This window comes from Artemia franciscana, chromosome 13, assembly GCF_032884065.1.
Source record: "Artemia franciscana chromosome 13, ASM3288406v1, whole genome shotgun sequence".
NCBI classification, from domain to species: domain Eukaryota; kingdom Metazoa; phylum Arthropoda; class Branchiopoda; order Anostraca; family Artemiidae; genus Artemia; species Artemia franciscana.
Genome location: NC_088875.1, coordinates 27,081,156 through 27,107,536, shown reverse-complemented (window position 1 = coordinate 27,107,536; position 26,381 = coordinate 27,081,156). Strand labels below are relative to the sequence as shown.

General features: G+C 37.0%; 1 protein-coding gene across 1 annotated transcript in view; it reads left to right on the top strand.

Annotated features, from left to right (window-relative positions):
- The window catches only part of LOC136034740 (kinesin-like protein KIF21A), a 146,752-nt gene that overhangs the window by 68,009 nt on the left and 52,362 nt on the right, over window positions 1–26,381 (top strand). The window contains exons 9-11 of the mRNA XM_065716114.1: window positions 5,026–5,405; window positions 7,570–7,940; window positions 18,577–18,778. Coding sequence (XP_065572186.1) covers window positions 5,026–5,405; window positions 7,570–7,940; window positions 18,577–18,778 — 953 coding nt within the window. The remainder of the gene's footprint in view (window positions 1–5,025; window positions 5,406–7,569; window positions 7,941–18,576; window positions 18,779–26,381) is intronic.

Genomic DNA, 26,381 nt, shown 5'->3' with positions numbered 1-26,381 from the left:
ATTTTGTGCCGACTGCTGTGCCACTGGTTCTGGAAAATAAATATTTAGACTTTGTCTGGTAGATTTGCTACTAATCATCAGTTCTGCAACAGTTGTGTGAGGATATGCAGTGGGTACCTGAAGCTACATATTTTCAGTATACGTGCAGTCATTAGGTGCAATAAAATCTAACGTATTTTATTCACAACTTTTGTAGGTTTACTCTATTTTGTTTGGTGGCTAGGGAATTGAACTGAAATTTTTAGGAAAAGTTTTTACTAGGATGGGATAGAGGACTTCAAGTTCTATTTTTTGAAGGGAGGAGGTAGCATATTTTTTCTCCAGTCCTCATAAATGAATGAAATCCGTCTTTTTTCGTTTATGCCGTTCACCCGACAGACTCTGCTTCCCGACTTTCAGGAAAGAATCTCAAGCCCAAATTATGCCTTGGATAGGCTTCTTAAGTATCTGTCTCGACTCCTCCCTCTAATTTTGTAGACTATGGGTATATGTCAATCTTATTTTTGATAAAATGAGGTTATTTTCTGTGTTTTTGCTTTCTATGTTTTTCTACAGTTATAAAAATTACAATTTCAAACAAGAAAACGTATGGTAATATCAAAGTCATAAATACGTGCTTAGTTTCAGTTAGAAACGTCCCTGTTGGAAGAATGGTCCAGAGTTACCCCCCCCCCCCCTGTCCTGCTCCATCCGAAACTTAGGAACTCCATGATTTGGACCAAAATTCTCCTAGCTTTGAATAAATCACTTATGTTTAATGTTTAGATATACTCGGTGCCCAATATACCCACCCTCCGAGATGAATTTCTATTTGACGAATCAGAAGATACTATAAATCGTTGTCTCTTTTAAATCTCTTAGTTGATATATTCTGGCAGCATACGGTGCTGTTAATATTATATGTTTGTTCTCGAGTTAGAATTTTAGGTGGTTAAAAATGTATCAATCATGGATCACATACAAGACGTCCCTTTTTAAGAGTGACACGTCAATATCTAAGCAATAATGTGCTGGCAAATAATGATCTTTTGATGTTTGAATGTGGAAACATTTCTTGTCCTGAAGAGAGAAAAAAGGGCTTACCTGAAAATTACACTTCAAAATTTGCATGAGTTATTAATGGATATACATTAGCGTTTAATAGTAATTCCAATCTCACCCACTTGTGGTTTCTTGTTTCGTTTAGTATTTGGTCTTTTTGGTGCATTTTTTGGTATTTTCTTTTGGTCTTCTTTAAAGTGGACAGTTTGCCACAAATCAAAAGTGATAAATTGACATTTGTTTTTTTCGAAACTGAGCTAGAAAGCAACAAGCGTTCCTCTGTTAGATGACTATGCATTTGCAGCACTTGCAGAAGCATTCTTACTTCCTAGGAGGTAGGGGAGATGGACCGTAATAGGAACAGAAATGATTTAGTACCTCTAGCTGTCCAGACAAATGCATGGAGCAGTGGATTTTAGGCCTTATCGAAAGTTTTGCGATTCATCTCACGAAAATCCCGTTTTTATCCCGCAATTCGCCTGCATTTATATTATTTTTTCTAAAGTCAGACCCCAAAATACTGCCCTCTTCATTACCTAATTTGATCGTGTATACTATTGTCCCAATTGAAGCTAATTTATGTTTGTCTTAATTCAGCCGCACACTTTAGTTTTCGTGTATTAGAATCATCAAAATACTTTTGTCTCGTGAGATATTTATTGTTCTCTCTATTGCAAAATGTGAAAACACTAAGCATCCCATTTCGTTTTTTGTATGAAAGCTTCAAGGATCGACGCAAAGTATCCTGGCTGATGGAATTTTAAGAGCTACTGTTCAACAACTCATTCAGAGGCCTGTCATGATTTCTTTTTTTTTTTGGTCGTGTGGCTATTTTGCCAGTAGTATGCAATCTCGAATCAAAATGCCGAGATTAAAAATTGGCGCTTGGTTTCGTATGCAAGACCATTTACAATTTTTGGCGTTTCTCATTTGCATGGACTTTTCATGAATTGGGTTTTTGGATATTACAAAGTGAATAATTTGTTCGTGGTTGATTCGTATATCGTGCTGACCCACAGACAGTCGAGCTCCAATTGACCTTTTTGAGAAATTGACATAAATCGTTGTCGTGCCTAAAGCGAAAGCAGAATTTTAAGAAGTTTTGACTTCTGCCAAATAGTTTTTTTTTTCTCAGAGCCTTTGACAGAATTCAAGGATATTTGTTGAGGCCATTGAGACCAAAAACGAATTTACCTTAAATTTTTGCATCAGTTCAAACAGAACCCGTTTTTGCAGTTGCTCATCGATTTACAAACAGTTACTGGTTCCAAACAGTGAGTAAGCAGCGACTAGGGCCAATAATAGCCGACAAAACAATTTTGATAACAATTATAATCTATAGAAAAATTTGGCTTTTTATTCTGGTCCCAAATACATAAAGTTCTTTAAGTTTAAAGTTACCCGTCAAAGGCTGTGAGCCTGAGAAAATTTGCCTAGGAGAAAGATTATGGGTGCCTATTTTTGTGTTTATAACAAATTTATTGGTTTGATTCCATTCCCTCTCCCAAGGGTGACGGTATCGAGCCGTTGGTCCCAGAAAAATGGGAGAGGGCTCACTCGAACGGAAACTAAAAGTTCTACGGGCCCTTTTTAAGTGATCAAAAAGATTTCGCCTCCCGAAATATAAAGGACAAATAAAAAATACATGCTAGTGAACCTTCAGGAAAATACACGTAAAATTTTGAACAACAAAATTTAAATATCGCGTGGGGGCATCAGGATTTTGGAAATACCTTTGTATTTCTAATACCAAATTGGTTGGGAATCATTGATCTATAGAAATCCAAAATACTATTGGAGAAACTAATTTGATAATTATTATGGGGTATTGAAGCAAAGAATCATAGAAATTTTTTTTTCTATGTTGACTAATACTTTTGTTGTATATAATCCATATACAGGTGGGCTCAAGAAAAAAAAATTACAGGCTCTTGTGGGTATAGGGTTTAGTGGCTCTGGGACAGAGGGTATATTCTGTACGACCTCTTCAAATAGCAAGAGAAGTAAGCTTCTATATTTATGAGACAAATTTTGGAACCACTGTGATAGATGGGATTTTTAACGTATTTCAAAATTTTGCTGTGTTAATAAGTGGTAATTGCCCTGTTTTTGCCAGTTTGAATGCACCTATGTACAAGATTTCATGAGCTCAGCGAACCACTCCCTATAATATTGTTGCATGCTTCTTTTTTGTATGAACCGTCCAGCTCTTAGCCTGTTATTGAATCTTAACAACTTGTGAATGCCACAACTCACCATTGCTGGTGAAACTCCTGCTCAAGAAACACATCTGTGAACTTAATATGTGGCTTACAGGAATATTAGCTAAGTCAGTACTTTTTTCATCATAGTTTATATGAAAAGCCAAAATAGTAGATTTGGAACATGTTTTATCTTTTGCCGCTCTCAAACACTTATGTCTCATTGCACGGCCAAGGACTATGTGATTTATGCTTATGGGTTTATTGTAAAATTTCGGCAGAATAAAATTTTTTTGCTGCTATTAATATATTACTTTATGCAATAACATTTAACGCTTACAGTGACATTGGTGCTAATTTTATCATTTTTCCTTCATAACGTAGTGGGTTTTGTTCTTTTTATTGGTCTCGCGCTTCTTAAACTGCCCAACAATTTCTTTGGGGAGTGAAAGTTCAATTTTTTTTTTCTGAAAAATTAATCAATGCTCTTTGGTTAGTGAGCACGACTGTATACTCCAAAATTGTGTATTTCATGCAATGACGCACCAGTTTAAACCCAAGACCTAATCTAGGGATGGTTTAAGAGGAATAAATGGGCTTCGAATCTTCCTAAATGAGTAAAATAGGAATGCCTTGCTTTTCCTGAAGTCCTTGGCAAGATGTATCCTCCAAAACGGCTGAGACGGCCCTTTTATGCCACGTTTTATGGACTGATATTAACAGGCTGCCAAAGACTGTGGTTTTTGGCTATCTGTCATGGGCCAAACGAAAGGAAGATCGTCCCAAAGTGGAGTAAGGAAGGCCTTAAATGAAATTTGAACTTAGATGAGAGGGGGCAAAGAGAGAATCTATGAATAGATTGAAATGGAGAATGAGCTTGCACAGTCGTGTCTATCTCAGGTGGATTGGTTCTGCAGCGAGTTGTTAGTAACGGTAGTGGGTTTAGTAGTACAATTTTTTGGATTTTCACACATCTGAAATCGTCTCATTTCATGGTATGGGTGGAATAGAAGTCTTGTATATTGATTCTCTTTGTTTGTTCTGAAGTAGGCTCGCTTCACCAGTGTTACTGAAATGAGTTTGAATTTCTGTTTGCCTACGGTAATCAATTCCGTATGCCTTCTTTGTTTCTATAGGTGGATGACCCATTTCAACTGCTAACTTGCTGGCTCTGGGTTTATATGTTCCAATTGTTAAGGCTTTCGTACCTGGTTCGTCTGAAGCTCTACGAGCTTTAAGAAACTGGCTATGCTACTCGTGTGTTCTTGTAATATCTATTTTTTGTTCTTTGATCAATTTGTAGTCTATCCCGGTTGAAATAAAATATCGGATTAAATTAATTTCCAGTGTTTTATTTATTGTGCTTTTTTTCTGGTCTGTTGTTTTCCTTTTTATCTACATCGGTTATTTTTATGCAGTTTTTCTCTGCGTTTTTCTTTTTCCCTACTTAACTTCTTGCTGTCTTTCCTACGTCCGTTTTTTCCACGTTTTTATATTTTTAGAGGTGTTTTATATTTTTATTTTCATTTCTGTATATTAAAACGACTTATATTTTTATAGTGGAGATGTCTGCCAAAATATGTGTTTTTCCTGGTATGCTCACTGGCTGAAAAAAAAATCTCCAGTTTGTTCCTTGTTATATGTTTCATTGTTATATCTAACAAGTTTGGTTTCTTAGCCTACAGTTACTTTGTCATGAAAGATGTGTTTATCATATTTGTGCATACCTGTGTTGAACGATTTCTATTTTATCAGTATATTTAAAATCGATATATACTTGTAGGTGACGCTAATTCAGTAGCACTTGCAGAAATAAATGATAAAATTCGAATGAAAGAAGAACTCTTAGAAGAATTAGGAAAGTCCCGGGAACGCATCCTTATGATTAAGCAGCAGTATGAACACCGACTTGAGTCCTTGGAATCAAAGATTAAGTCCCTCGAAGTTGAAAGAGACAAAGTTCTAAGAGAAGGAGGCAACGAGCACACCTCATCTTCTGAGATCAAGAGACACTATGAAGCTCAAATTCAAGAAATGGAAAAAAGTGTTAAACATCTCCAGAATCTGTTAGCTCAACAGAAGAAGGCCTTAGCTGATCAAAATAAGCTGGAAACTCAGTTGAGGCGGCTGAAAGAAGAACTGTTAGAATTAAAACGAAATAAAGTAAGACTCTGTTCATTTTTAGTTTGAAAGTTGTTTTTAATTCTGAAATAAAAGAAAAGGAAAAAATATATCCAGAAGCAAAACCTTTTGATGGGTTCACAAAATAACAAGGATGCTAGTCTGACACTTAAACAAAACCCCGGAAAAAAAAAGAAAAAAAGGAGATATATTGCTGCTCCCCAAGAGACAGTGTGGGGTTTACGACATTTTCGCTCCCTGTAGTGAGGCTTTCAATTTGGTCTGACACTATTTTTGAATACGACCAGTAGAAATAGCAGTTACAATTCCTTAATCATCCTCAAATGGCAATTCTTCTTCACTTACCAGTTAATTTTATCTTGGTTATTTTTGGCTGGTGTTCGCTTTGTTCTAGGTTGCAGCTGTTGCTGAACCATGATTTGAAAGTTATGTTAAATTATAACAAAAGGTTCCAGATATTCAAATTATCTTTCAAATAAGCCTTAAACAGCTCTTTATAATATTCTGTTGTCCCTCTATGAACGGAGGACAAAAAAGGAAAATAAAAGAGGATACATCAGTGCTACCCATGCACAAAAGTGATTTCCTTTTTGTTCAAGGCAGGGGACTGTAAGATTCCTCTATAGGTTTTTACCCATGGTGATTTCAGTAGATTACTTCTTGTTTCGATCCAATGCCACAATTTTGGATTTTCAGGCTATTTTTCAAAATTATTACAAATTCCTTTCGAAACAATATGTTACTATTAAGACTAATCGAGATAATGGTTAACATTTCTGTATCAGCTGCAAACTGCAATTTTTTCTCTCTAACCAGTTATTAAAATCCGTTTTTAATTTTGGTTACAATAGATCATGGTTCCTTCTTTAGTATGTAGCAGCTGCCGCTGCAACCATAATCTAATGAACATCCGCCATATTCATGAAAAATATTTCCGTGCCTAAAGACTAAAGCCCACAGCAGATTTCTTGGTACTTATACAAAATTGTGAATAGAACTCTTGGTTCTAACGGAGGCTGTCATGTATTTTTTTTTTGGTGGGGGGAGTGTGTGATTTACACCACATTGTCTAAACTGGGCTTGCTCTATGTTAATTGATTCTCTCCGTTTTGTACTTTTTCTGATTGTATAGTCTATTTATTTATATGTTTAACAAATTGTATTACAAAGTTGGTATTACATGTGCATACAATCTTGCGGTGATGAGGGAGGAGCGACGGTCCACTTTGTGCCTGAAATCATACAGAAATCGGAAAGAATCATTTAGAAAGAAACTGGCCCACTTTAGTTCACCCATTGTGTAGACCGAAAATCCTTCCGTAATTCTTGTTCTTGTGATTTTTTGTTTTTGAAAAGGCACGATGCGTCTTCCTATCTGCCAAAAGTTTGACATTACAAGAGAAGAGGAAGAAGGTGTTGAGGGATGTAAGGGCTCAGTTTGCGCCTTCATCAATACGGATTGGCAGTTTTTGGGGGAACACATTAAAAAAAGCTTAAAATGTCTAGCCTTCAGAGGAAAATCTGGTGGTGGACGAGGGACATTTTTTATTGAAGCAATGTCTAACACCTATCTTTTGCTACGAAGTTGAAGTTGGGAGGGACATGGGTTTTTTTTAGCACCAAGGGCCCACTCTGGTCCTCCAGTCGTACAGATTATAAATCCTTGAATGTTGCAGGTATAAATGAGACCCAAAATAGTCACCGTTATCTTAAAAACTGACCGGAGTGGCTGAGAAGTGTTTCCCGGAAGGACAATGCCACACGTTGGTCCTCATAACCATACAATTTCCATAATCCTTCCATAATTCCGTTCAAACAAGGTTCAACACGCCAACTTTTGTGCTAAAACTTGGTGGTAGGGGGAGCAGGAAGGCTTTAGAAGGCCTCTCGCGTGTTTTGGTTCTCCATTTATACGAACTGAAGATCTTTACGCAATTCCGGTTCAAACAAGGTGTTACCTTTTATCAGAGAAGAGAATATATTCTTTATTAGTTTGCTGCTAAGAAAAAGCCAAAGGTTTTTGCTGCTTGTGACTATATGTATCCATAACAAGACACATCAAGCTAAAGTAAAATGCTGTTTTTACTAGACTTTTCAAACTAGTAAGAAGTGAACCTTGCCCAATATAACAGAAAATAAAAAAAGCCGTTTAAACTGAATTTTAAAGTATAAATTTATTATTTAGGTGTCATTGATGAACAAAATAAAAGAAGAAATTAGTAAGCATAAGGTAACTGATAGAAATCGCCAAAAACAAATTGTGCAGCTCCAAAAAACCACCCGAAAGCATGAGGTTCAAATCCGACAGCTAGAGAATCAACGCATGCTCAAAGAGAACATTTTGAAACGGAAAATTGAAGAAATTGCAACGCTGAAGAAAAGTGTCAAAAATTTAGAATCGCGTCAGGATCACTTCTTTGGTAGAAGTAGGCGAAGTACAAATACAGAGAATCAAAGTGACAAGTTACAGAATAGACTTAAACTTATGGAAGAACACGTTACTGATCAAATTTCTAAAAGGCAGCTAATATTAGCTCTAGAAAAGGACCTTGAAAGGTATGTTTTGATTATTCACTCGTTGTAACAACTTTTCTTAGTTGGTTTGAAACATGTTTTTTTTTTGTTCGCCGAGAAAAGTAAAAAGCAAATTTCAAACTTAAAATGAAGATGAGTTGGGTTATACAAGATACTCAATTTAAACGAACTGAAATGGTTATGGATGGAGAAATAAATTCTGGAACAAACAGAAATTATAATCAAGAATTTCATGAGATGCACGGTTTGAAAGTTCATAGGGGCTGACGCTACTGTGTTGTGGTACAAACCGGACAAACATTCGATAGTGACTCACCTAAAGAAGGAGCTAAGACCTGCTTTATTGCAAGACAACCTGGATTTAAAATTTGGCATGCGACCCATCCATCAACTCCTCAACCCCTACTTTGTCCCTCCCATCCTAACTTTTTGATCAAAAGGTGAGCTATTGCACCGTTTTGAACCAGAATCACACAAGGATTGTTGATTTGTATAGTTAAAGAGCTAAAGTAGGTCCAGTCTGCGTTCCCTCCTGCCCTCCCCCCCTGCGGAAAATTTTCCCCTAGATAATCTCCCTCTCCCCTTCGAAAATTCCCCCACACGGAAAATTGAGTAGCCACAGAGAAAGTACAACATAGATACCTCAAAATGTCGATTAGACGGCCTAAGGGGTAACAGAATATCCAGATATCAAACAGTTTTAGGACTGGGGCTGGTTGGTCTCTGATCACTTTTGCCTTGAAAAAAAAATAGTCTAGAGCTCTCAATTTCCGATTGACTGAGCATTCTTCAAAGTTCCTACGATAATGAGGGGAGGTTTGGGTGAGGAAGGGGGCAGCCTCCCTCCTACACTGAATAAATTTTGGTCATTTTTGGGTTTATGTTGGACTATACGAAAATTTCTACTTCCACCCCTGCCTATCTCTTAGAACTAATTCTGTATTCATTTAAAGGCTCAAAGACAGTTCTAGGACATAGGCTGTTTGGGTTTCCAATCACTTTTAACTTAAAAAAGGACTAGAACGCTCAATTTCCTTTCGAGTGAGCATCTACAACCAGTTTTGACAGCCATGGAGGGGAGGTTGGGATGAGGAAGGGGCAGCCGCCCTCTCATACAAAATAGATTCTGCTCATCCTAGGGTTTAATGTTATGCTTAACTTTCATAATAACAGCGTAGACCAGAATTATTCCTGGAAATCAAATTGGATTGTATATCAGTTTCCACAAGGGTGCTCCGCAAGAGTGCAAGGTGACACCTCCCTTCTTATTGCACAAAAAATTTTCTGGTTTTTATTTTAATGCTTTACAGGTATTTTGTGGGGGGGGGGGAGGCAGTAAGATGCCTAAAGAAGTATTTTCAGTGACCTAAATTTCTAAGCCTCGTAGAGCCTTCAGATGAAATTGAATGATTTTTTTGGTTTTTTTCCTAATCCTTCTTGGTTCCCACGTATATTTTTGGTCTACGTCTTATTTTTTGTTGCAGGGGGGGGGGGTAGTTGCTTTCCAGTAGTCACCAAGCTGATTCAGTTTATGTTTGATGAAATTGTGTACAGTGAGATATTATTCTGCATCAGCTACTCTGAAGAAATGCCCTTGGGTCGTGGTGGTTGGAGGAGGGGGATGGGTCCCTGAAACTACCTGAGAGGAAGATGTACTTTTTCTATTTATTTTTATGGCACTTGGTATTAACCAAGTGACATATAACAATCGCAAATTCTGTCGGTCTGTCGGTCCCGGTTTTGCTACTTTAGGCACTTCCAGGTAGAATAGGACGATGAAATTTGGCAAGCATATCAGGGACCGGACCAGATTAAATTAGAAATAGTCGTTTTCCCGATTTGACCATCTGGGGGAGAGTGGGGGGCCCATTAATTAGGAAAAAATAGGAAAAATGAAGTATTTTTAATTTACGAACAGTTGATCAGATCTTAATTAAATTTTATATTTGGAAGGATATCGTGTCTCAGAGCTGTTATTTTAAATCCCGACCGGGTCTGGTGACATTGGGGGGGGGGGGAGGTGGGAGGGGGAAACCAAAAATCTTGGAAAACACTTAGAGTGGAGGGATCGGGATGAAACTTGGTGGGGAAAATAAGAACAAGTCCTAGATACATGATTGACATAACCGGAGCGGATCCGCTCTCTTTGGGGTAGTTGGGGGTTAATTCTGGAGAATTAGAAAAAATGAGGTATTTTTAACTTACGAACGGGTGATCCAGATCCTGTGACATTGGGGGGGGGGAGTTGGAGGGAGAAACCGGATCCGGTGAAGGGGAAGTTGGGGGAAGGAACCTAAAATCTTTGAAAACGCTTAGAGTGGAGGGATCGGGATGAAACTTGGTGGGAAAAATAAACACAAGTCCTAGATACATGATTAACATAACCGGAACGGTTATGCGGATCCGCTCTCTGGGGTAGTTGGTGGGGGGGGGGGGTTAATTCTGGAAAATTAGAAAAAATGAGGTATTTTTAACTTAGGAACGGGTGATCCAGATCCTGTGACATTGGGGGGAGGGGGAAACCGGAATTCTTGGAAAATGGAAAAAATGAGGTATTTTTAACTTACGAAGGAGTGATCGGATCTTAATGAAATTTGATGTTTGGAAGGATATCGTGTCTCAGAGCTCTTATTTTAAATCCCGACCGGATCCGGTGACATTGGGGGAGTTTGGGGGGCCTAAAATCTCGGAAAACGCTTAGAGTGGAGGGATCAGGATGAAACTCAATGGGAAAAATAATCATAAGTCCTAGATACGTGATTGACATAACCGGAACGGATCCGCTCTCTTTGGGGGAGTTGTGAGGGAGGGTTAATTCTAAAAAGTTAGAAAAATGAGGTATTTTAACTTACGAAGGAGTGATCGGATCTTAATGAAATTTGATGTTTGGAAGGAGTTCATGTCTCAGAGCTCTTATTTTAAATTCCGACCGGATCCGGTGAAGGGGCAGTGAAGGGGAAGGAGAAGGGGAATTTGGGTGAAGGGGAAGAAGGGAAATCTCGACCAGATCTTTTGACACTGGGGAGAGTTGGAGAGGGAAATCTTGGAAAACACTTGGAGTGGAGGAATCGGGATGAAGCTTGGTGGATAGAATAAGCAAATGTCCTTGATGCTTGATTGATGTAACCATACTGGATTCGCTCTCTTTGGTGGAGCTGGGGGGAGGGGTCCAGTGATTTGGCGAGTTTGGTGCTTCTGGACGTGCTAGGACGATGAAAATTGGTAGATACGGGATTGACATAACTGGAACGGATCTGCTTTCTTTGGAGGAGTTTGGGGGGGGGGGGGGGTAATTCTAAAATAAAGAAAAATAAGGTATTTTTAACTTGCGAAAGAGTGATCGTGTCTAAATGAAATTTCATATTTAGAAGGACCTCGAAACTCATATCTCTTATTTGAAATCCCGACCAGATCCAGTGTCATTGGGGGGGGGGGGGAACGGAAATCTTGGAAAACACTTAAAGCGGAACGATCAGGATGAAACATGGTGGAAAGAATGAGCACAAATCCAAGATAGGTGACTGGCATAATCGGACCGGATACGCTCTCTTTGGTTGAGTTGGGGGGGGGGGGGGGTAATTCGGAAAAATAAAAAAAATGAGGTATTTGTAACTTACGAGCGGGTGATCAGATCTTTATGAAATTTGATATCTAGAAGGATCTTGTGCTTTAGAACTCTCATTTTAAATCTTGACCAGATCTGGTGACATTGAAGGCAGTTGGAGGGGGAAACCAGAATTCTTAGAAAACGTGAAAATCGATGTATCTTAAGAATGGGTGATCGCATCTTAATGAAACTCGATATATAGAAGAATATTATGTCTCAGATGTTCTATTTTTAATTCGAATCGGATCCGGGGACATAGAGGGCTTGAGGGGGGAAACAGAAATTCCGTAAAACGCTTAGAGTGGAGAGATCGGGATGAAACTTGATGGATAGAATAAGCACAAGTTATAGATGCAAGATTGACATAGTTGGTACGGATCCGTTCTCTTTGAGGGAGCTGGTGGTTGTTAATTTGGAAAAAATAAAAAATTGAGGTATTTTAACTTAAGAACGGGTGACCGGATCTTAATGAAATTTTAATATTTAGAAAGAACTCATGTCTCAGATTTCTTATTTCAAATCACGACCAGATCTGTTGACATTGGGGGGAGTTGGAGGGGGAAACCGGAAATCTCGGAAAACGCTAATAAATGTCGTATATACGTGATTGACGTAACCGTACTGGATTCGCTCTCTTTGGGGGAGTTAAGGGGTGGGGTTCAGTGGTTTGCGAGTTTGGTGCTTCTGGACGTGGTAGGACGATGAAAATTGGTAGGCGTGTCAGGGAGCTGCACAAATTGACTTGATAAAGTCGTTTTCCGCGATTTGACCATCTGGGGGCTGAAGGGAGAGGAAAAATTAGAAAAATTGGGGTATTTTCAACTTAGATTGGGTGATCGTATCTTAGAAGGACCTCGTGACTCAGAGCTCTTATTTTGAACACCGACCGGCACTAAGCCTCGGATTTTCCTTTTAAAGCAATCTATTGATTCTTAGAATTTTGCTAGAGCTCATACCATATGATCCCTTGGCTCTTGGCTCTTCCGACCTCGTCAGAAGTGTCATGTGAGCTCTTGTTCATGTTTGGGAGGAGGGAGGGAGAAGAATTAAAATATCTATTTTAATCTAGTAGTTCTATTTAATTGCTTTTGGTTTATTTTTCAATACCCCTTCAGCCTTCCCTGAAAGTTTCAAGCAAAATACCTTTAGCTGTTCTCGGGTTATTTCGGATACGCCCTTTTGACAGCTGAGATGTACATAGTATCTTTTGTTTGAATATTTGGACCCTAAGCCACCCCTAAGATATTGTAAGTACGCCTTTTTTAATAACTTAGACGCAGGTAGTGTCTTTTGATATAACTCAAACATATCCCTCAACATTCGCAGAGATTTCCCCTCAATACCCTTAGTCTTTTTGGACACACTTGGGATCTTACGTTTCCCCCTTTCCCAACGATAAATCCTGCTTGTTAAGGATGGACAAATTTGATAATCTGTAATCCTTCCCCCGGGCTGAGGGGGACATGACATCCCCGGAGGCATAGCCATTACATCTTTTGACTTGTTTGAACAAAATGGCAATTACAAAATTTGATCAGTGTTAAAGAGAGAGGGTGCATAAAAAGGACGATGAGGTGGGGGGGGGTGCTGGTTGCCCTCCAATCCCTCTTCAACTCCCCCTCATTATCATGGAAATTTTCAACCTAATACCGTAAGCCGTTGCTTCGATGTTGTTGACATTCCCTTTTCAGAAGCAGCAAGGACAAACTGTGTTTTGATTTTGTTTGGTATCCCTTTCTGTGTTGCCAACGCTTCGGAAGAAAATGTACCACAGAACGTCCTAAAATTGTACCACTTGTCAAAAAATTGTACCATGTCTATTTTTGCGTGTTGCAGCATGCGCAAGCGCAAAAATTTTTTTTTTTCGCTACGTGCTATATGCGGATGATCGGAAAAGTACAATACAAAAAAGAGAACAGAAAATCAGATATCTTCTTTCAAAGATATCTGGAAGATCTCCTTTCCCCTGTGGAGACATTTTGGTGTCACTCCTGGAAATAGCAGAATTTCTAATCAATATCGAACAATCAAAAACTTTAGTTTTTTGTCTTCAAAACTGGACTGAAATTTCCAAATATAGGCTCAGATTTACGTATAACATACGAAAAACAACCAATTAAGTACATTTGAGGAACTTTGACTTATTCCAGATATTAACAAAACTATCACTATCATCGACCTATTACTATTATCGACCAATATGCTTTTTCTTTTTCTGACCGTTTCTGGAATTCTGTTCTTTGAGCTTTCAGTTTCTTGTCTGTTACAAGAGGGCCGAGGAATGGGGCCTGTAGGAAGGAGAGGTTGATCCTTACTAACACTTGTAGTTTTGGCCCGAGATACATGTCTCCTAACAGGCTTGAAAAAGTGGTTAATAGATGGCTGTTCTTTGCTCATCTAAAACAAATAAAAAATTACAGTTGAGATTCTCATTCCTACAAATTTTTCTAGGCAACCCACAGCTCCCACAATTTAAGCCTTGAGGATTTGTGTATGACTAAGCCTATGGTTCCCTCATGTGGGGATAATTTGCTCCAGTGTCTCTTGACATGAAGTCAGTGTATTTTGTTTTGTTGTATGCATACCTTGCTCAATTATCTTACCTGAGTGGCTTCCATTGATTAGTGTCACGTTCCATCAATGTCACGTTTCTTTTGGGTTTTAAATTTCGGGTTTTTTACTCCGCCCACCTATTTTGTACTTTACTGACGGCTGTGATACTTCACGCTATATTATGACCACAATAGGCCAACAACAGGCACATAGATAAATATGTAAAGGAAAACTAAAAACTCTAGAAGAGAAAACAGAAAAACTACAAATCCCTCCGCTCACTATGTCCTGACGTCCAGTCAAATCTTATTGTACCATATTGTACCACATTTTGTAAAATGTACCAAGAAATGAGTGATTGTACCAGAATGTACCTTTAGAGGTGAAATGTACCAAAATGGTACAATTGTACCGCTGTTGGCAACACTGATCCCTCTCCACATTTCTTCAAGTTTCGCCTTAATATTCTAAACTTTCTTGGAGATCAAGGATCAAAATGCCCTTTTTCCTTAATTAAAAAAACCTTGTGTTTACAACGAGCGACTTGCAAAATATACAACCCTTGTGCCGGGGCTGTGGTAGTGGGGGGTGTCAACTGTAGAGGTATAGTTATTTTACCTTTTGACAATATTGAATATATCAAAATTTTGTCTGGATGCCTTTGGGGGGAAAAGGGTGCGGGGGATGGTCGCCTTCTGATCACTTTTGAATCTTAAAAGGGCACTGGAATTTCTAATATCCAATTAGATTGGCCCCTCTCCAAAATTTATGCGTCTACTCTGCCCATAAAACATTATATCTTAACAATGGATAAATTGCGTAACTTATTTGAACTTCAGACAATTTTAGATAAAATTTCCATCTCAAAACTTTGATCATTTGCGTTTGGGAAAACGACCGACAGGGAGGGGGGCGCTTGCCCTTCAATCCTTTTGACTCTTAAAAAGGCCTCTAGAATTTCAATTTGGAATGGAATGAGCCCCCTCCTAAGTTTCTATGATCATTCCTTCCATATGAAGCGCCTCTGGGAAAAAAATACTACTGACTACTACTACAAAACAAAACTCACCTCAGGACCAAGCCGCAAGCTGAGGGCAACACAGCTACGGACGCTCCTCCCTCATTCCGATCTATTCAAAGCCTCCCTGTTTACACCCTCCCAGGAAGTTCTCGCTTCCTTTTAGTTTTTCTTTATGACATCCTCCCACATTAAACGGGGACGACTTGCCGTCTAGCCGTAGATGGTTGGCCGAAATGGACAATCTTCGGCAATTTGTCATCCTTCATTCGGAAAATGTGCCCTAGCCATCCTGACCTTTCTTTCATTATAGCCCTAGAAATTGAACCACATTTTTCGTACGATCTACTGTTTGAAATGCGGTCAGTCAGTCGGATACCCAGAACAATCTCTAGGCAATTTCTCTGGAAAACATCGAGTGAATCTTCATCCGCCTTTCGGAGCACCCATGCTTCCGAGCCATATTTGACCACTGTCATCACTATACCTTCCAATATTCTAATCTTGGCTTGCAGACTTATCTTCCTATTTTTCCAATGTTTTTTTAACTGTGAAAAAACACCCTGAGCCTTGGCTATTCTACTTTTAAAGTCTTCACTGCTCCTACCGTATTTACTAACAATGCTGCCGAAGTATATGAAGCTGCCCACTTGATCAATCTTTTCGTTACCCAACGTCACCTTTTCATCTTCACTTATTCCTAGCCTTAGTGACCTATTCTTTTTAACATTAATTTTCAAACCTATTCTAGCACCCTGAAGTCGCAAAACCTCTAAAAGGTTTTTCGCTCACACTTTCATCTAGGATGCTTAAATCATCAGAATAATCTAAGTCCCGGACAGTTTTTCCTCGCCATTTAATTCTGTGGTCTCCAATTGCCTTTTCTGAGCTCCTTAAGACAAAGTGCACCAAAACGATCCGTACAGGTCAGAATACAACCCTGCTTAACTCCTGATTTAATACGAAATCAGCTGCTAACCTCATTTCCTACCTTAACCGCAGCAGTGTTATTCTCGTACATAGCACAAATCACTACAATGTATTTGTCTGGCATACCATACAAGGATAAGACCTTTGCTAAAGCTCTTTTATCAACATAATCGAACGCTTGCTCATAATCTATAAAACTTAGGACCAAAGGTGTTAGACAACTAAGGTGCTTCTAAATTATTAACCTAAGAGTGAAAATTTGGTCTATAGATCCTCTAGCTTTTCTAAGACCGCACTGTTCTTCTCTTAAAATTTGTTCTACGGCGTTTCTCAGTCTAAAAAGTATCATATTACTAAGTAATTTGCTACCTACAGAGACCAGACTATTGCCTCGATAATTGCGACACTCACTCTTATCACCTTTCTTATACAGTGGTTTAATTCAGGTTTTCCTAAAATTGATTGATACTTCCGCTTTTTCAAAAATCATATTCATAATCTTCAGTTGCTTATTTCTAACCTCAGCGCCACCATATTTAAGAAATTAAATAAAAAAACAAGTTTTTTGAAATGAAAGTAAGGAGCGACATTAAAACTTAAAACGAACAGAAATTACTCCGTATATGAAAGGGGCTTTTCCTCCTCGACACCCCGCTCCTTGCGCTAAAGTTTGATTCTTTCTCGCAACTCTACTTGTTAAAACAATAAAAAACTTTAGCGTAAAGAGCGGGGTGTCGAGGAAGAAAAGCCCCTTTCATATACGGAGTAATTTCTGTTCGTTTTAAGTTTTAATGTCGCTCCTTACTTTCATTTCAAAAAACTTGTTTTTTTTATTTAGTTTCTGAAAGTTTTTGAATTAGTGCATGTCTGATTTTGGCTCTCCGTACATAAATTATTACAATGAAATTTGCATTTTAATTCTTTTTTTGGCTAAATGGCTTTCTCTTAGTTTTGATCAGACGATTTTGAGAAATAAGGGATGGGGAAGGATGCCTAGTTGCCCTCCAATTTTTCGGTTAATTAAAAAGGCAACTAGAACTTTTTTTATGAATTTTTAATGAACGTTTTTATTAGTAAAAAATATACGTAACTTAAGAATTAACTTACGTTACAAACTTTTATATTCTTATATTTTTGATTATATATATGAGGGGATTTGTCCCCTCGTTAATACCTCGCTCTTCACACTAAATCTTAAGTTTTGTCCCAATTCTTTAAAAATGACCCCGGAATCGGAAAGGCCGTAGAATAAATAGTTGAAATTATTAAAAATAATTTAGCATAAAGAGCGAAGTATTTATCTCCTCCTAAATACCTCGCTCTTTATGCTAAAGTATTTTTAGAACCCCTCATATGCGTAATAATCTCTGTTCATCGAAATTCCTTTTTTTAGAGTTTTGTTTACTAGTGAGCTGGGTCGCTCCCTACTACAGTTCGTTATCACGAACTGTTTGACTCATTTGCCACACTATCAGGATCTGGAGCCTTATTAGTTTTTAATCCGTTCAGTGCTGTCGCTAATTCTTTGCCACAAAACACCCTTCACATCCAAGGTATCACTAACTTATTTATTTTCCTCTATATCTTTTTCTGCAACTTTTTTTTAACCATTCTAGTTTGCATCTCGTTTTTGCAAATTCTCAAAATGTCCCGACCACCCCATGAACTCTTTCTTTATCACTTTTTTTGCCCCGTTCCTATCTTTAACTGGGACAAGTCTGGATTGACTACTCCCCTCAATTTGTTAACATGCCAGTACAATATTTTGCTATTATGCCGTCTAGCTGCATCTTCCAGATGCAGCTGGAAGTTCACACCTTCATATTTTAATGCTTTCTCCACTTTCTTTACACCCCTTTGGTTTTCATATGATCTGTCACTCCTTGTACAGATAGTCCTTGTACAAACCGCTTCTCCTCTCTATTAAAGATAAAGATTTTTTACTAATATTCCTATAACTTAATAAATATGATAAATAACAAATGAGTAACAATACATAAATGCCGTATGTCCGTTTACTATAGGCTACGCTATAACATTGCCATAACAGTAAGAAAAAGGTCCCTCAGTGTTTTTTTTTGCGCTCCTCGGCATTTTGCGCCTTTATGTTCAGGCCTAGTTAGCCTCTGCATAAATCCTGGCCTGGCTACAACTAGCCATCGATCAATGACGAAGAAACAAAACCTAAGTGCTGCTCTCGTAAAACTTTTGTTGGAGAATTTAACCAAAGGTTGCTGCAACTCTTAATGTCACCCCAGCAAAAATAAATCTAGTTATCCTTTGTTCTGATTTTTTTTGGGTAAGCACGAATACCGTTTCGAAGCGTATTTTTAAAATTTTGGCTACTATAGGGTAGTTGTTTGACCTTTATTGGTTGCTGCTACTCCTACAAGCATGGTCTCTATATCATTTTAGTTGTTTTGAATCTATTTTAAGTGCAGCTCTCAATGCCTAAACAGAGGATAACTTTGAAAACTGTGGTTTGTAATTCATATTTTTCTTCCAAAGTAAATTCTGTTTTATTCCTGGGCAATCTTTATTTATTTTAGGTGGCTAAGTAAGCGAGAAAAGCTGAGTCAAATGCTTGACGAATTCGCCAAACAAATTGCTGAAGCCTATTCAGACGGTGAAAACACAGTACTAATTCAAGACTTGATGCTAGAACAGGAAGATGCTAGGACAAACATCTCATTTATAAACGACAGTATTACCAAATGCCAACAACAAATACTGGAAGCAGAAGATTCAAAGGTTAGTTTTTTTTTGCTTTTTTTAGGTTTCTTTTTTACCTCTTGCTTTGAATAAGCATTTGTTTGTCATTGTTCTTTATATACTAGTAAACTGACAAGTTTATGTCCTGAGTCCTAAGAAGAGAGGGGAGGGGGATCTAAGGAACTTCCTGTGGTTAGTTGACGGGGGCTCATATTAAACGTAAAAAAATATATTTTTAAGGCAGATTTTTTCAAATTTTCTCATCAGAAGGCTTTTTTTGTCTATCTCCCCTCAGAATAAAATAAACATGGACGTAGGCTATATTATTCTTGATAAATGCATGAAGCTTTGAGAAAGTAGAAGCACCATAATTTGAAATAAAAGTACAACTTTAAGTGAGTGTAAAATTTGAAAACGATATGGAACGCCTATAATGCTTTTTAGCTGTACTTGTCTATTAAGATTTGATTCTGCTCATTTTCTGCAATGGTTTTATAATATTGTGCCTGAAACGCAATTTTCATCGCTTTTTTTGGCTGGTGCCAAAAGTGTTGTAATAACAAGTGTCACTGTTTTTTTTTCTGAGAGTTGAAAAAGCGTCATTGTTTTGTTTGTTTTGTTTTTTTTTTTTTTTTTTTTTTTTTTTTTTTTTTTTTTTTTTTTTTTTTTTTTCTGTGGTCGCGATAAGCGTTGTCATTTATTTCTGTCATCAGAAAAATTGCCATATTTTTTTATTTTTTATTTTTGTCATTTCGGAAAGTGGCATCGCGTTTTTCAATCCTCGGACAAATCATTGTTCTCTTTTCTTGTCATTGCAAAAAAAAAATTCTTTTCTTTTCTTTGGTATCAGACAAAATATCATTGTTTTCATCTGTCATTGGGGAAATTGTTATTGCATTAGATGGACTAGACATCCTTCTATATAGATTTTGTTTATAGACATTTGCTTTTTTTTAATATACCATTTCGAAACTGTGACTCCACTAAGTAGACTTGTTATTAGATATCCTGGAGTCGGTATTCACCGGCAAAGAATCTTTTACAATTGGAAGCAACTTGTTCTGATGAAGTCTAGCATTTTCATCCACTGATTACATTTCATCAAAGAGATAAATACTGGTCATTTAATCAATTTTTCTTAAAAATTATTTCAGTTTGTGTTTTTTATCGAGAATATGCTTTTTCGATGGTTTTAGATTTACCATCTTGCTTTTTCGACGGTCTTAGACACTGATCAGTGTCTTAGATTGGAATAGGGATTATAGATTTGAAAAATAAGGCTGGGAGGTCACCCAAAGCAATGTCAGCTGAAGTGAACGTTTTCTGAATTTAGACCGTTTGAGGTCAGTAAATTAAGGTGAATCTAGTCTATGTATTAACGAGACTTTTTGAGTATAAAGGTCCTTCTGTCGTCCCGGCGACAGCTGATATCGAACCCCAGGTAACCACAGGACCGTAAACAAAGCTTAGATTGTTAGGTGAAATCTTTAATACTTGTGCACCAGGCCTTAGAGTGGATGTTAGAATCTCCAACAACCAACCTCAATTCATTTTTCGTCTTTTTAACTGAATATTAGTTGAACAAGGGTTCAATTCAAATCGTCTTGTCATAACTGTTAGGTAATATTGGTAATATCAAGTTAAGTGTTATCATTCAAGTGCGTTCTTTATGCAGCAGTTGCGATTCTTCGGAGTAAACTCTTTCCAAACATCAATTCTGACTAAATGCAAAAATGCAGGTGTTTTTTCATGCATGTCATAAACCCACCTTTTGACCTTTTCAAGTCTTTCAAACCGTGAACAAGTATACCTTTAATTTCTAAACTTAAGCCATGAAAGGATTTGGTCCATGCCCCTTTATACAAAAGATTTTAATTTGAATGAGATAAAAGTTATTCTAATAAATTAGAATAATTCATACTGAATACCGAATTAAAAATTTCATAACTGAACTTGAATTCCACTTAAGTATATTTAATGTAATAATTGTTTGCTATTGATATACTAACCTTGGATAGTTGTGCCGTTTCTTTAGAATGCAGCTCAGCCAACTCCAGCTCTTCAACAAGGTCGCATAAGTGTATGCCTTTTTCAGCCAAAGGCAGGCTCTCAAAATTCCAATTCCCTTTATTTGTTTAAAGCCCAGTAGTGATCGGTCTAGCTGGGTTCTCAGCTATTTGATTATTTGTTGGAAAGTTTGCAAATGTATTTTGTTTTACTATATTAGTTGCTGAATTATTTTTCAGTGTGTGTATAATTTTATATGAGAATACAGGCTTCTTATAGCTAACTTGGTACTTTTCATATACTTTATTGATTTATTGATGTGTATATGGAATTTATTGATGAGTATATTTTTGGAAGGCTGGGTTAAGTAGAGAGGATTTGAAGGCTTATTTGGATTGGAGGGGAAATGGATTTTTGATTGGGGAGAAAAGAAAGTATCAAGGGAGAAAAGGGGAGAAGGTAGAATCTATTGCTTGTCCTATGTGTGGATCTCAGGATGAAAGTTTAATACATTTTTTGTGTGAATGTGTCGAATTGAATGAATGGAGGCGAGAGATGTATGGTAAAGAAAAATTGAATGAGATATGGATGGTAGATAGAATGAAAAAGACAAATTTCCTGAGTATTAAAAGGATAGCAAGATTTGTAAGGATTGCAGCGGCACATCGGCAGCGTTTTCTTTAAATGGTATGAATTTAATTTAGTTAGTTTGTTGTTTGTTTTTTGTTATGTAAATTTCCTATGACCCACGGGCTTTTTCTGGAATAAATTATTATTATTATTATTATTATGTGATTGATACAGCTATGATTCTTAATTCGTCTTTGCTGATCCGTCAACTTTAACTCACTAACTTCAGAGCTGTAAATTTCAGGGTGTTTCAGACATACTGAGTTCGCTGACTTACAATATTTTTTTTTAACATGGCCATATCTTTGTCATTTTTTGAGGCAAGAAAATGTTTTGATGAAGAGTGTTACGCTCCTTTTTCAACCTCCAAATTAAATGAAAGAAGGATCAAAATGCGTTCTAAATTCTGAAATTTATCTTTGAAGTAGTTCGCTTTCTGTCGGGGACAAACTCAAATCCTTATATCTTCTTGTTTTTCCCAAAAATTAAGTGCCCCAGAAAGATACCAAAAAAAGTGCCCATTTTTTGGCCCCAGAAAGATAAAATGTTAGTAAATCAATAGCCTACTTGTACTTGCAGCAGGTCCAGGCGTTTCCGCCTTGCTCGTCATCTGAACGAAACCTCTCAATAACGCTCTCCTACGATGGTCAATCTTATGCCAAGTCTTAGGCGAACCTCAGCCAGCATTTGTCCCACCTGTGGCCGAATGTGGAAAATCTCTCACCTGGATCCCCAAATCTTTAACCTTCCTCCTTGTCTTCTATGTCACGCTGGGAGGGGCTTCGTAAGAATTTTTGGTTTGAAGAGGTTATCGTCAAGGTGACGTTAAGCGTGTCCAAGCCAATGGAGCCGGGGGAGTCTTAACGATGCCTTAAATTCCATTGATTCATTGACAGTTGGATGTTTGCAAATCTGTTTTGTCAGAGTACCAAATATTTTTGATAGCATAAACATGATGAATCAAATGGCAGCATGTCTTGAAGAATCTGTTAACCTTCCTTTTGTAGAAGATTAGATTATTAGATTCTGAGTTCAAACTACTGACTAACTCTTGCCCAGTATTCAGGAATACATATGTCAAATAAAACTGTTTGAAATTTTGTCAGAGTGTTCGAAATATTTACTTATATAAAAATCACTAAAAAAAATACCATACATAAACAAAAAAAAAAAAATTAAATGCACAACTTACAACACTAACATAGGCGGTGATACGCATGTTAATAGACGTTGCGGAAACAATGAAACTATAAACATCATAATATAACGCTACTAAAAAAAAAAAAAAAAATGGAGTCTTGGCATTTTCGAATTTGGAAACTATTGGAACGACGTAATACACAGGTACTGGACCAGAACTGCTAAATTGAAAGGGTTTGAAAGAGACGGCGGTTGAAACGCAACTTATTTTTAAGAGTTAGACTTATTTTAAGTCCAACTTGACGTTCAATGCGGGCTATCAAGAGCTGTCAAGTATGCCTTGTTTAAGATCTTGTGATGAACCTAGTTGTTCTTGTCAAACAGTTCGTGGTAACGAACTGTAGTAAGAAGCGACCCGGCTCAATAGTAACCGAAACTCTAAAAAACGGGATTTTTATAACAATAGCTACATCAAAAGAAGTGCATTTCAATGCTGATTTTAAATATATAAGTTTTATCATGTTTAGAATTACCCATCAAAAGTCACAAGCCTGCGAAAATTTGCCTTATTTTAGAAAATAGGGGCAAAATCCCTTAAAAGTCATAGAATCTAAACGAAAATCACACCATCAGATTCAGCGTATGGGAGAACCCTACAGTAGAAGTTTCAAGCTCTTATCTACAAAAATGTGGAATTTTGCATTTTTTGCCACAATACCAGATCACGGGTGCGTGTTTATTTGTTTGTTTGTGTTTTTTTTTCCCCCAGGGGTGATCATATCGACCCAGTAGTCCTACAGTGTCGTGAGAGGGTTCATTCTAACGGAAATTAAAATTTCTAGTGCCCTTTATAAGTGATCAAAAAATTGGAGGGCATCTAGGCCCCCTCCCACGCTCATCTATTTCCCAAAGTCACTGGATTAAAATTCAGAGATGGCCATTTTATTCAGCATAGTCGAAAAACCTAATAACCATTTGTTTGGGGACGACTTACTCCCCCACAGTCCCCGTGGGAGGGGCTAGAAGTTACAAATTTGACCAGTATTTACATATAGTAATGGTTATTGGGAAGTGTACATACGCTGTCAGGGGGATTTTTTTTTCGTTGAGGGGAGGGGGTTTCCATGGAGGAACTTGTCATGGGGGGAAAAATTTTCATGAAAGGGGGACAGGATTTTTTTTTTTTTTTTTTAGCCTTTTTGTAAAGGACAATGAAAAATAGAATATGAAAAAGTTTTTTCAACTGAAAGTAAGTAGCAGCATTAAAACTTAAAATGAACAGAAATTATTACGCATATGAGGAGTTCACCTCCTCCTAATACCCCGCTCTTTACGCTAAAGTAATTTTATTAATTTCAACTATTTATTCTACGGCCTTTGTGATTCAGCTGTCATTCTTAAAGAATTGGGACAAAATTTAAGCTTTATTGCAAAGAGCGAAGTATTGACGAGGGATGGACCCCCTCATATACGTAATAAAAACATACGAACATAGAAGTTCGTACGTAAGTTAATTCGTAAGTTACGTATATTTTTACTAATAAAAACATTCGCAAAAATTAAAACTTCTAGTTGCCTTTTTAAATAACCAAAAAATCGGAGGGTAACTAGGCCTACTCCCCGCTCCTTTTTTCTCAAAATCGTTCGATCAAAACTATGGGGTAACCATTTAGCCATGAAAATAAATTAATATGCAAATTTCGTTTTAATTATTCATATGCGGAGAGCCAAAATCAAAACATGCATTAATTCAAAAACGTTCAAAAATTAAATTTAAAAAAAATAAGTTTTTTTTAACTGAAAGTAAGGAGCGATATTAAAACTTAAAACGAGCAGAAATTACTCCTTATATGAAAGGGACTGTTCCCTCCTCAACGCCCCGCTCTTTACGCTAAAGTTTCATACTGTTTTAAAAAGTGGAGTTGAGAGAAAGAGTCATACTTTAGCGTAAAGAGCGTAAGAGCAACTGGTAGGACATGAAAAGGTACTTATACATCTTCAATTTCTTAATTTCCATGATACGTATTTATCAAAGTAGGGCAGAAGCGGCTTCCTTACCACACAAAATCATAAATCTACTGTGCGCGGTCATGTTCCCATTTGCTGCAACGATGAATCCCAAATAATTGTACCTGGTGGCCACTTTTAATGACTCACATTTGTAAGTAAATTCGAAGTCATGGTGTCCGTTAAGTTTCTAACTGTGGAAGACAACTATATCTTGGATGCACTTAGCTTCCATAGTTACCATATTGGATGCAACCTCCAACCTCCATCTTGGATGCACTTAGCTTCAACTTCTTAGATTCTAAGTGAGCTTCAGCTGAATTTAGGAGAGCTTGGATATCCTCAGCCGACTCACCCATGAAAGCTGTGTTGTCAACCAACAGTAAACAAGGAAACAGGGTATATGTGACGACTATAATAGTCGTCAACTTCATTTATTACTAAAAAATGATTGAATTTTCTAAGGGGCAGAGGCGATTTTAAGGGGAGTAGGGGGCAGAGGGGGCCTTTACCTCGGGCATAGAAATTTTAGAAGCACAAAATATCAAATAAATAATCTAGCATTTATAATCATATAATCATTTTGTGATTTTTTGAATTTCATTTTAATAAAATAAAGTAGAGAATGCGACACAACTCCATAATGAAAGAACTTAGTAAATACCTTTGCCTTATGTCTTTTAAGGCATAGCTCCTTTTGCATCCCGAAAATTGACAAATAAAATAATAAAATAGACGGATTTAATTCTTTCCAAGACAATAAAACCGACAAAGTAAAACAATTAAGTGTAAAACTGAAAAAGGTACTAATTCATAAGGTCATGTCAAGGCAAAAATAAACTGGTCAGCTATATTGATAATTGGAGATAAAATTTTCGACTGTCAAATGTCTTGATTTTGAGAGTTCAGAGACCATTTTTTTTTTAAATCAAAGGATTTTCTTTCGATTTGCCTGTTTCACTGTATTGGAATAATAAACTCCGTTTCTTTCTCTATTTCATCCTTTCGTGAGTAACTCCTACCCAATCTAAATAAACCCCAAATTCCATGCATTATATCATCCCTGCAAATCAACCTTAGTAAATTTTCCTCGTCATTAGCTATCACTTGATTCTTCAATGGGCAGATATTATTTTTGGAAAAGACTATATGAAACTCCCCTTAGAATTAGTAACCATTCCTGAGATATCCCACTTGTGAAATGTTCAGTCTTCATTTTTCATCCTACAAATGCTGTTTATATTATCTCACATGATATATTGGAGGCACTTCTGTTCCATGAAATAGTGATGAAACTACTTCTCTAGTGCTTAAAACTAAAGCGATTAAAAGTTAGAATTACAATCTTTCTTCTGCTATATACTACTGACAAGCCTAACATGGTAAATGAAATCCATGTTCATACTTTTAAAGAAAAAGTTGGGCTATTTCTCAAGAAATTTATTTTAATGTCAGCTGACAGCTTTTTAATATAACACATTTTTTGTGATAAAACAAGCTCAAAACTTCCTATGAAAAAAATGAAGTCTGTAATTCTGTAAGTTTAGTTAAGTATTTTTTATGGGAAGGGGGCTAAAGTTTGAATTTTCACCTAAATAATATTTTCAATTGCTGCCTCTTTTCCTTGCTTTCTTTTCGATAGGTTAATGGCCTTAAATATAGAACTGAAATTTTAGCAGTTATGTTTACGGTTTAAAGCAGATATGAAGAACCAACATTGAAAATAAATCTTATTCGGTTTGAACAAAAAATTTAAATTAAAATTGAAATTCTTGCAAAATTAGCTGTTTTACATAAAATAGAGCTCTTAAATTCAACTTGATATCTTATGTATTTGTTTTTGCGTTATAAAGGAATT